General features: G+C 42.5%; 1 protein-coding gene and 1 long non-coding RNA gene across 2 annotated transcripts in view; one reads left to right on the top strand and one right to left on the bottom strand.

The window, feature by feature from the left end:
• The window catches only part of LOC136845224 (spidroin-1-like), a 9010-nt gene extending 2477 nt beyond the window's left edge, over positions 1 to 6533 (top strand). Inside the window, exons 2-4 of the mRNA XM_067115298.1 lie at positions 1894 to 2388; positions 2595 to 2768; positions 2888 to 6533. Coding sequence (XP_066971399.1) covers positions 1894 to 2388; positions 2595 to 2768; positions 2888 to 6175 — 3957 coding nt within the window. The 3' untranslated portion in view covers positions 6176 to 6533. The remainder of the gene's footprint in view (positions 1 to 1893; positions 2389 to 2594; positions 2769 to 2887) is intronic.
• Positions 1 to 12500, bottom strand: part of LOC136844677 (uncharacterized) — a 161824-nt gene that overhangs the window by 95075 nt on the left and 54249 nt on the right. The gene's annotated exons all lie outside the window — the stretch shown is intronic.

The raw sequence follows: 12500 nt of genomic DNA, 5'->3' as shown, positions 1-12500 counted from the left end.
CATGAACACGAATAAAAAGTTATAAATTCACGTTCATTAACCAGCAGGTATTACTGTAAGTCAGCTGATTTACGAGATTTAGGTAAAGCTACTTAAACATCACTAACAAAGACATATGTCGCTTATTACTGCACTATTTATTTTTCCTCCATTATAAAATAAAATTTCTCCTTTGATATTTCACAACAGAGTTAAAAATTTAATTTACGTAGTATGAAAACTAAAACAAATCATTCAAGCATTTTTAGTTTTCTGAAAAACGAAAGCTATTGAGATGGCTATGTGTCTGTCCGTCCTCGCTTTTTTTCAGTCCGCCCTCAGATCTTAAAAACTACTGAGGCTAGAGGGCTGCAAATTGGTATGATGATCATCCACCCTCCAATCATCAAACATACCAAATTGAAGCCCTCTAGCCTCAATAGTTTTTATGTTATCGTTATCTAAGGTTAAAGTTAGGCATGATCGTGCGTCTGGCACCGCCATAGGTACCAACAACACAGGCCACCATCGGGCCGTGGCTGAGAGTTTCATACAACATTATACGTTGTGTAGAAAACTCGATTGTACCGAAGAAACTTCGGCGCATTTTAATTAATTAACACTATAAACAAGACTGTTTAATCGCGTAGCAGTAATGCACTGGTTAACATTCCTGGAATGACGAAGACTTAACTAGCATATTTCATATTAATAAAAAAATAATAAATCCCTCCTTTCATTCAGGAAACTTTCAAATCTGATGAGATGTGATCTCAGCTTATCATAAATTTACTGTAATTCACTTTTGTTTCCGCATATTTATCAATTTGATTTATTTTTTTAATATAAATGGTTTAAATTCACTGAGGCTTTTTCTGCTTATACAAAACCAAGGATGATGAAAACAGTGCTGCTATTATTATTATTATTATTATTATTATTATTATTATTATTATTATTAGTCACATTCACGTGATACATATATTTCCTATATCAAGACACCAACCAAGACCTGTCAATATTTTTTCCTTTTCGAATTCCTCACCTATACTTTTACCAAGCTTACTTCCGATAGGCTTTTGTTTTTAGTCAGTCACAGCCGAAGGGCGAGATGCCCCGAGTCATTCCATTTATGAAAGCGAAGGTCCGTCTCCCCGTAGGAACGAATCTACTTTCCACGCTCGCATCGTCGACGTATAAACGGAAACTAGACCCACGTTCAACAATTCACAAATGGCACTGGCTTCACCGATACAGAATACAGGAGCGTTTCTCTTTCGATACGTGCTGTTGGTAACAGTAGCTCCGAGCAATTATTCGTGAATTTACTGGTGGCGGAGTGTAGTAACTGTTAAAAAGTCAAGTCATTACATTCTTTGCTACCAGCTGTTAGAACGGAATATACAGTAGAATTTAGGCCAAAGGCCAAGCGCTGGGACCTACTATGAGGTCATTCAGCACTGGATGGGAAACTGAGGGTAGAGAGGTTTCACAGATGCAACCTCGCAGTTGCACTATGAAACACTTGTTAGGAGAGGGTGGACAGGAAGATGATAGAGAGAGAATATGAATGGAGGCACAGCAAAGCGAATGAAAGAGGTTGCAGCTAGGGGCAGAAGGGACGCTGCAGGGAACCTTAAGTAATGCCTACAGTGCACCATATGAGGTGCATTGACTGCGCTACCCCGCTATGGGGATATTAGCTGTTGGTAACATGTAGTTTATCGACTATTCACAGGTGGAGCTTTGCTGGCAACACTGCTGTGGAAAAGTGATTCATCTTTTGATATCTAGTTGGAGTAATTATCTATCAATTTACTAGAGGCTTTGGCGTCAAGATTGCTACAAAATAAGGCATTCGTCTTTTAAAAGCAGCTGTTGCTAACACTGACGTCGTCATTTTTCATTCCGCAGGTGGTGTTGGTGGCACTGGCGCTGGGCATTGCCAGCAGTGACTCGAGAGTGCGCCGTCAATCTCCAGGATACTCCTACCAACAGCCTGTTGGTGGAGAGGCAGTCCTGGGGGCAGGTGTCAGCGCAGGTGGTGGTGATGCATCAGCTGCTTCAGCTGGTGGACAAGCTGCTCTAGGAGCTGGTGGCTTCGAGGGTCTAGGAGCTGGTGGCTTCGAGGGTCTAGGAGCTGGTGGCTCCGAGGGTCTAGGAGCTGGTGGCTCCGAGGGTCTAGGAGCCGGTGGCTCCGAGGGTCTAGGAGCTGGTGGCTCCGAGGGTCTAGGAGCTGGTGGATCTGCTGCTCTAGGTGCTGGTGGATCCGCTGTGCTAGGAGCTGGTGGATCCGCTGCTCTAGGTGCTGGCGGATCCGCTGCTCTAGGAGCTGGTGGATCCGCTGCTCTAGGAGCTGGTGGATCTGCGGTTCTGGGAGCTGGTGGAGGGGTAGTCACACCTTGGCCAGTAAGGGACTCATACTGTTTTTAAGCTAATTTCTGAGATCTCACAACAAGAATTTGTCTAAAAAATCTGACACCATACAAAAAGAAACTTGTGTAAAAATGTCGCTCCTTGTGTAAAAATCAGGTGCCATACAAAAGAAACTTGTGTAAAAAATTCTTTCCTTCTTGGGTCTCTTCATGGAACATGTTTTTGTATTCTGCCAACAGCCACTCATGCCATACCAGTTCGCTTTTGAAGTTAAGGACACTGCATCGAATAACTACCAAAATCGAGTTGAATTTGTGGAAAATGGAGTCTTGCAGGGAAGCTACAGCCTTCTGGGACCTGATGGCGTTGTGAGAACTTCCATATATTCAGATGATGGAAACTCTGGCTTCAAGGTTTGAAAGTTTAACATTTTGTGTTTATGTAATAAGTCATTTTCATAACATCCAGGACACTGCAGTATACTGATATGCTTATCAATATCTATAAAATGAATGTAATTTTTGGTTGACAGGTTACTCTTCACGAGATTCCAACAGACATTGTTGTAGGATCTGGTGCTTCAGCTAGCTCTGCAGCATCTGCATCAAGCTCATCAGCAGCATCAAGTGCCTCAGGAGGGTCAGGATCAGCAGCAGCTGGTGCTTCATCTTCATTTGGTGGATCATCTTCAGCTTCAAGCTCTTCAGCAGCAGGTGATGGTGGCGCTGCAGGTGCTGCATCTTCTGGTGCAAGTGGATTTGGTGGGGGAAGTTCAAGCTCAGCATCTTCTGCTAGTGCTGGTGGATCAGGAGGATTCGGTGATGGAGGATCAGGTGCAGCATCTGCCTCTGCTGGTGGTAGTGGATTTGGAGGATTCTCTGGTGGAGGATCTGGTGCAGCATCTGCCTCTGCTGGTGGCAGTGGATTTGGAGGCTTCTCTTCTGGAGGATCAGGTGCTGCATCAGCTTCTGCTGGTGGAAGTGGATTAGGAGGATTCTCTGCTGGAGGGTCAGGTGCTGCATCAGCTTCTTCTGGTGGAAGTGGACTTGGAGGTTTCTCTGCTGGGGGATCAGGTGCTGCTTCTGCCTCAAGTGGGGCTGGTGGATTAGGAGGATTCTCTGCTGGAGGATCAGGTGCTGCTTCTGCCTCAAGTGGGGCTGGTGGATTAGGAGGATTCTCCGCTGGAGGATCAGGTGCTGCTTCTGCCTCAAGTGGGGCTGGTGGATTAGGAGGATTCTCTACTGGAGGATCAGGTGCTGCTTCTGCCTCAAGTGGGGCTGGTGGATTAGGAGGATTCTCTACTGGAGGGTCAGGTGCCGCTAGCAGTGGATTTGGAGGCTTCTCTGCAGGAGGATCTGGGGCTGCTTCTGCATCAGCTAGTACTGGTGGATTAGGAGGATTCTCTGCTGGAGGGTCAGGTGCTGCATCGGCTTCTACTGGTGGTAGTGGATTAGGAGGATTCTCAATTGGAGGATCAGGAGGTGCAGGATCTTCTTCAGCCTCTTCAAGTGGTGGTGGTGGATTTGGAGGTTTCTCTGCTGGAGGATCAGGTGCTGCCTCTGCTTCAACTGGTGCTGGTGGAGTAGGAGGATTCTCCACTGGAGGATCGGGAGCTGCATCTGCATCTGCTGGTGGTAGCGGATTTGGAGGCTTCCCGGCAAGAGGACCTGGGTCTGCTTCTGCCTCAGCTGCTACAGGTGGATTAGGAGGATTCTCTGCTGGAGGGTCAGGTGCTGCATCTGCCTCTACTGGTGGTAGTGGATTAGGTGGTTTCTCTGCAGGAGCTGCAGGATCTTCTTCAGCCTCAACTGGAGCAGGTGGATTTGGAGGCTTCTCTTCTGGAGGATCAGGTGCTGCCTCTGCTTCAGCCAGTTCTGGTGGATCAGGAGGTTTCTCCACTGGAGGATCAGGAGCTGCCTCTGCCTCTACTGGTGGTAGTGGATTTGGAGGCTTCTCTGCAGGAGGACCAGGGTCTGCTTCTTCCTCAGCTAGTACAGGTGGATTAGGAGGATTCTCTGCTGGAGGGTCAGGTGCTGCATCTGCTTCTGCTGGTGGTAGTGGATTGGGAGGATTCTCTGTAGGAGGTGCAGGATCTTCTTCAGCCTCTGCAGGTGCAGGTGGATTTGGAGGATCAGGGGCTGCTTCTGCAGCTGCAGGAGGTGGATTACAAGGATTTGGAAATGTACCTATTTTTGTTATACATTCTAATGCCCTTGGCAGTGGTGGAGGAAGTGGGGTTGTATCGAGCGTAGGTGGAGGTCAGCCAAGCTTTGCTGCCCTTGTTGGAGGCCCAGGTTCAGGAACCTCAAGTGTTTCTGCAGGATCATCAGGTGGAGGATCTGTCGTCACTGTTGGTGGAAGCAGTGGTCCTAGTTTTGCAGCACTTGTAGGAGGTCCTGGCAGTGGATCAGCTGGTGCCTCTGCTGGTGCTTCAGCTGGTGCCTCTGCTGGTGCTTCAGCTGGATCTCAAGGCCTTGGTGGTGGACAGGTTCCAGTTATTATTGTTGATCAAAGCATTCTCGGTGGAGCAGGAGGTGGCTCAGGGGCAGCGAGTGCAGGAGCAGCTGGTTCTGCTGCCTCAAGTAGCTCCTCAGCTAGTGCAGCCAGCAGCAGTTCAGCTGGAACAGGATTTGGACGTGGCGTAGGCTCAGGGTTTTCTACAGGTTCTGCATCTGGAGCATCTAGTGCAGCAGCATCATCTTCATCTGCTGGTGGTGTAGGATCTGCAATTATCAAGAGAGGACCTGTTGTAGCCGCTCAGATTGGCGCTCCTGTCAACATTGTGTCTTCTGGTTCAGGAGCCAGTGCAGCCTCAGCATCATCAGGAGGCAGAGGAAGTACTTTTGTATCTACAATTGGTGCTCCAGTTGGTGGTGCAGGTGCCTCATCTGCAGCATCAGCAAGTTCATCTGGTGCCTCTTCAGGAGTGGGTGTTGGACCTGTTGCATCCCCCTTAGTCTCTACACAGAAAGTTGGTACACCAGTACTAGCCCAAACAGGTGGGGCCTTCAGTGCAGGCTCCTCTGCAGCATCTGCAGCATCTGCAGCAAGTGCTGCATCATCTGCTTCATCTGCTGCTAGGGCATCTACCCCAAAAGTAGTTAGTGTACCAGTCTCAGCTCCTGTTGCATCAGCACTAACATCAAGTGCCTCTTCGGCAGCATCCTCCTCTGCCAGTTCATCATCTAGTGCTGCAGCTGGAAGTGGAGGGAGTGGACAACTATCAATAGTCACTGCTCCAACATCTGCATCATCAGCAGCTTCATCATCAGCTGCCGCATCATCTCTTGGTACAGGTGTCTCTGGCTCTTCAGTAGGTGCCAACATTCAGGGAGTACCTGTGATCGTTTTGAACCAACACAGCCCAGCTGGAAACCTAGCTGACTTTGCATCAGTCGGTGGTGCCAGATTCTTTGGCGCAGGACATCCAACCGGCTTAGCAAGTGCCTCAGTACCTCTTGTTACAAGTGGTGTTCATGTAGTACCTAACCCTGGTGCAGCCGTAGCTTTTGGAAGCAATACTCCGGTAGTTCATGCAAGCACACCTTTGGTACATGCATCTGCCCCACTTGTACACAGTGCTCCTACAGGTTTAGTAGTGGGAACCCATGGTAGTCAAGCCAGTTTTCCTGGTTCTGCAGGTTTTGTAGTGGGAACCCATGGTAGTCAAGTCGGTTTTCCTGGTTCTACAGGTTTAGTAGTAGGAACCCATGGTAGTCAAGCAGGTTTTCCTGGTCAAAGCCTCTTCGTAAGTAGTCCTGTAGCACTTGGTCATGTTCCCAGCAATCATCTTACAAATGTTGGAGCCATCCATGGTTGAAGAAATGAAGTAGGATAGCATAGTAGAACATACCAGAGCAGAAGACTATGTTGTTAAAGCCAAGTTCACTTCGAATATGACTGTTCTCTAGCCATTAGGTGATAATGATTACATGACGAAAATCTGCAGTCATATATGAAATCTCGCGTGGATATATGAGCAAAGAGTGCCATGAATGTTATATTTGCTGATATGCAAATGAGGAGATTCATCTATTATCGATTTCTCTTTCTTTATTTTCATGATCATGCGTTATATTGTGAACCAGTCAGGTTACTGTGTTAATTGTTTTAAGTGTTTATGTACATATGTGTGTCAAATGCATTATAGCTTATTAGAATAAAGATTACCTTTATGACCTAGTTTGTTTTCTTCAGTCATTAGTCACCTGACCGCAGAGGAAATGCGACCTGAACTTAATAGATTATGTAATCTTGTAAAATATAATGATGTACACTTTTGCAATTTTTGTGGACATCTTAACTGCTAGTCGCTTTTAATATAAAAAAAATCACCATTGGAAAATTACATTTACAATGGTTACGACTTAACTTTATGTGTGGTTCCACCTAATGAATGAAAAGGACAATTTCGAAAAAGCACGGATGACAAAATTATCAAATAGTGATTATGTAGATTTTCACAGTTTAGCTTCATTTTTTATTTTCACCAGACATAGCGACTGTACATGAATTAGTTGTAATTCACTAAAAATCATATGTTTAACCAATAGCTAATTTGGAAATATACAAGGGAAAATGATTCAAGGTGAATCGTGATGGAAAACCCTAAACTCCCTTGAAAAATCTAATAATTTTCTGAGGTAAACGCTTCCTCTGGTTTGCAGTAACAAGGGATGAATACTAATTGCCGAGAAATAGATATGCTAAGGGCTAAATGCATGCCTAATACACTGCAAATTCTCAACAGCTAACATGACATCGGTATCGAGTACGGTCCCAAGATGATGAAAATGTACGGTTTTTTTTATCATTACGCAACATAACCACGCCAGTGAGCGCCACAATTCTTATCCCTACAGGAAATGAACATGTGACACCAGGTGAATATTGAAGTAAAATGAAGCAAATATATATATATATATATATATATATATATATATATATATATATATATATATATATGTATATATGTATATATATATATATATATATATATATATATATATATATATATATATATATATATACACATAATATATATACATATATATACTATATATACATATAGTATATATGTATTATGTATATGTGTACATATATATGTATACATATATATAAATATATACTGATATATATATATATATATATATATATATATATATATATATATATATATATATATATATATATATATATATATATATATATATATATATATATATATATATATATATATATATATTCATAGATAGACAGATAGCCAGACAGATATAAGGTTTATAAAAATATATATAATTCTTAAAAAAAGGAAAAATATATAATACATCACAAAGATTACCATTCACCCACTTTCACCGCGACGAAAGGACAGGAACGAACGCATGACAAAAAAAAATTCCCACATTTTAAAAACTGTAGACAACAGAAAACAGAAAGCGACAAAATTTGAACTCATACTGGTAACGACAAATAACAATTGACGACAATGTGTTGATGATTACATACAGCAGTAAACCAATCTGTATGAGTAATACGAGTAAATAACCCTATGTGTATTTTGAATAAAACACACAAACTAACAATGGAAGAAATAAAGAAGATGAATTTAAGGGGGATTTTTAATTTAATAAAAAACAATAACCAAAACTGCGTTAATGATGATACAGCAATAAACTAATATACTTGAGTAATAAATAACCTTTCATATACTTTCAATAATAAAAAACAAATTAATGTTGAAAGAAATCTTGGAAAAAGATGTATTTATGGGTGACTTTAAACTCTAACAAAAAAGAAATTACAATAAACAACACTGTGTTAATTATGATATAGTAATAAACAGACCTATATAAGTCATAACTTGCCCCTTTTGTATTTTTAATAACAAATAAACAATACTGAAAGAAATAAGGAAAAGCGTGAATATATGAGTGACTCTAGCCTTTACCTAGGGGCCCTCAATCCATAACTATAAAAGACCTCAGCACAGAGGCCATGGAAGAGCCCAAGGCTTGGAGACATCGGTTATAAGGCAACTAAAAGCGTGGCATTTGAGATAATCCAGCTGCCACAAACAGGAATACAGGTGATGCAATTATGCAAAACTTCTATGTATATTGATCCAGACTCTGTGACACTCAAGACACAGACTCAGAAAGCGCGTTAATCGGGAGGACTGAAGGCTAGGGAGTGAGTCTTTCCCCTCTCACTCAAAGACTCCGACCTTTTTGGAAGCGGGTCAATCACTTCCTTTGGGGCCGAGTCATACTAAAAGGGCACGGGTCTGGCAAGGGGCATGAAAGTATATTCTCTCTTAATTGCTACAAGATTTACTGAGGAAATTTCCCAGGGCACTGGATCGCGCCACTGTGAACAGAACTGGAAAAACAATCCCTCTGTTAAACAGCATGGGTCGAGTACACCCTTCCTACCTGCCCATTATATTTCGTACGAATTGAATATAGAGTTTAGGCCACAGGCCAAGCACTGGAACCTATGAGGTCATTCAACGCCGGAAAGGAAATTGAGAGTAGGTAGGTTTGAAAGGTGAAACAGGAGGAAAAGCTCGCAGTTGCACTTTGAAATAATTGTTAGGAGAAGGTGGACAGCAAGATGGAAGAAAGAGAATATGAATGGTGGTATAGTAAAAGGGAATGACAAGGTTGCATCTAAGGGCCGAAGGATCGCTCCAAAGAACCTTTAGTAACGTCTACAGTGTATCCCCTGAGGTGCACTGACGACACTTATCCCCCTACAGGCTGCTGCCCACTGTATTTGATAGGAAAATGCCCAGGGGACTGTAACGAGCCCTAGGGAGCAGAATTGTAGCATATCTGTACTTGTTTTCGACTTTTGGCCTGAAAGTCACAGGTCGATCATTCGCCTCTGCATTTTAGAAAATGCCAAAGGAACTGCATCACACCACAGCGAACAATTTCCTTCTCTTTTCCATTCCTTTTCTCGTTTTCGTCAGGCCTCGGTTACAGAGGGACCCCATGCTGACCGTTCCAATGGCCTTTGCTTAAAGAGAGAGAGAGAGAGAGAGAGAGAGAGAGAGAGAGAGAGAGAGAGAGAGAGAGAGAGAGAGAGAGAGAGAGAGAAAACCGTGGTTATTTCCTAAGCTTGTGGCAAATGACCTAGCACAGCCCAAAGGTGCTGTTTCTGAAGTTATTTTTTGCTAATCAAGATTACTAGTTTACTTTCTTAGGTGATCTTATTTTCGAGCGACGGGAAATAACCACCTCATTTTCTGGCTTACATTTACAATTTATTGTATCGATAGTAAGTTAAGTATATCATAGTTTAACCAGACCACTGAGCTGGTTAACAGCTCTCCTAGGGCTGGCCCGAAGGATTAGATTTATTTTTACGAAATATCACTTTTCATATTAGGCTGAAATTGGGTGGATCTAGAGGACAACCACGCAAGGGTCTTTACTATATTCATACTTTCGACTGCTGAACCATGAATGAACTCCTCAGATGGTTCTGTGCCTACACAAAAGACTCATCAGAAGCGCATTGCGCCTCCTTATATATGTTAAATATGTGAAATCAGGGATTTCACAAAATCCTTAGGGAATTTGTGAATTGAGCAACTCGATTAGGAACATTTGATCCCCGAGGGCTAGTACTAAACATGGCGAAACAGTGATTCATCTACATTGTTTTGCCGTGTTTAGTACTAGCCCATGGGGGTCAAATGTTTTTCACTGTTTAGTACTACCCCTTGGGGATCGAATGTATTTTGCTGTGTTTAGTACTAGCCCCTGGGGGATCAAATGTCCCTAAGTGCATTTGATTCCCCAGGGGGTAGCACTAAGCACGGAGAAGCACATTTGACCCCCCAATGGCTAGTACTAAATACGGCAAAACTGTGTAGATGAATCACTATTTCGGCATGTTTAGTACTAGCCATCGGGATCAAATGTTGCTCGTTTCACAAATTCCCTAGGGATTTCACGAAATCCCTGGATTTCATATATTTACTGTAACATATACATACTAGCGGTCCGAAAAAACCCGAGAGGTTCATCAGAATTGGTGCCAGCCCTCGGGCTGGAGAGTTAAACAGTGGGCCTAGCGACACACTGGCCATATGTCATAGACATTGGGACCTGTCCCCCACTGGTTGTCGGCCTAAGAAACAGATCAGCGCCTGCCCTATGAACCTACAGAGGCCCAGGAGGACTTTAACTTTATTATATACACACACACGCTTAAACACACACACTCGCGAAATTCACCCCTATCTGACTCACTGGATATTGAGGTCCTTCATTTCCAATAAATATTTCACGCCATCTATCCAAATCTTTCTAGGCCTTCTTCTCCCTCCTAACAACACTAACCACATGACCAAACAATGGCAATATACTCTGACAAATCCTTTTACCTGTGCGTCTCCATATTTCTCACAGTTTTTTTTTTATGTCGGCATATAAAATGTAAACAGTTCATCATAGTAGCTTCGATCTTTTCATTTCATTTAAATTTAATATCCACATCTAACTTCCATAAAGGAAAGACTGGTCAGCAATCCCTGTATACATTCCTACCTTGGCTTCCATTGGCGATTCAATTCTCTTCCCTATTATTTGTATATACCTTTACATTTCTTTCATCACTTATTCTGTGACTCCCCTGTTATAGCTAATCCAAATCTACCGTTTCCTTTCTTCCATAATCCATATGGACATTCCACTTTCCCAATATCCATTCACTATAATTCCTTTACGCTTACAGTTATTTTCAGCTTTCTCCTCTTTCAGACAATTATAACCCTTTTACTACTTTCTGCACCTTCTTTTCACTATCCCCAATCAGTACTGTACATAGACAAACATCAACGATTCCAAACTCCATAGACGACTCAGTACTGTCCTTTCTCGCAACACTCTAGCCACAAAGATACTGAACATCCATAGAAACATAACACACTTTTACACCAAACTAGTCTCTCTCTATCTACATGTTCTAACACACTTCACATCCATTATACAGACTTTTAACATCTCTAAACAACCTACCTTCATTTCCATGCGATCACTACGCCCTTAATTTTACAATTCTATCATTTCTATCATAAACTTTTTCTAGGTCCAAATACAGCTCTCTTCTTACACGTTCAAATATCTCGCCATAAATGTTTCATAAAAAATGTCCTCTTCATTTTCTTAACCCACCCTGTCCGTCAACTGCCTCTTTTCATCTATCAGAAAAGGGACCATACACCATCCAAGTGGCTAAAAAACCTTTTGCCTCTAAAATTCTTACACTTTATATGTGTTTTTCCCATCATACGCGTTTTCTCGTCTGGAGGGGTTGGTGCCAGAGGGATACAGCAATCTGGTTTCTCTGCAAATCTTATTAGGCGGGGGTGCTTGCCCCACGCCCTACTTCTTGACCCCAGCAGAGGCTGTTACCTACTCACAATTGGGTAGTGTCTGCACTGCACTGCACCAGTCAGCCACAGAACCCTCTCTGGCTAATTACAGCTCATAAAAATAAAATCAGTGGTACAATACTCAGCTCAAGTTTTCTTGGCTCGTGTATATCTGCGGGTCTAACACCCGCCAGTCTAGTGAACTGTAAATTCTTACCGGCGTCTCCTGGGGTAAAGAAAAGGCCGTGGATCTAGCCACCTCAACTAATAAGGTTGATAAACCTGGAGGCTGCAACTATCTGGTGCCAACCCCCACCAAAGAGGGAAAGGTTTATATTTAACAAATATATACATATATATATCCTAAGAAACAGGAGATCAGCGTCTGCTCTATGAGCCTAGAGGCCCAGGAGGACTTCAACTTTATGTATATATATATATATATATATATATATATATATATATATATATATATATATATATATATATATATATATATATATATATATGTGTGTGTGTGTGTGTGTGTGTGTGTGTGTGTGTGCGTGTGATTAAAAATACAGAAATCATTCCTTTAACTCTCCAGTTGTCATCTAGATGCTGAATAAAGTTTATAAAATGTGTCCACAACGCATCCTCTTGTCTCCTCTTCCTCAATTCTACATTAGCGTTCCTCCAACCATTCTCTTCTCTCTTCCCACAACCCCACACCTACCAACCCCTCAGTAACACTCTGGCTCCCTTCTTTCTCTCTCTC

The sequence above is a fragment of the Macrobrachium rosenbergii genome, chromosome 13 (assembly GCF_040412425.1).
Source record: "Macrobrachium rosenbergii isolate ZJJX-2024 chromosome 13, ASM4041242v1, whole genome shotgun sequence".
Lineage (NCBI taxonomy): Eukaryota > Metazoa > Arthropoda > Malacostraca > Decapoda > Palaemonidae > Macrobrachium > Macrobrachium rosenbergii.
Note: the sequence above shows the minus strand (reverse complement) of the source record. Positions and strands in the feature narration are given on the sequence as shown.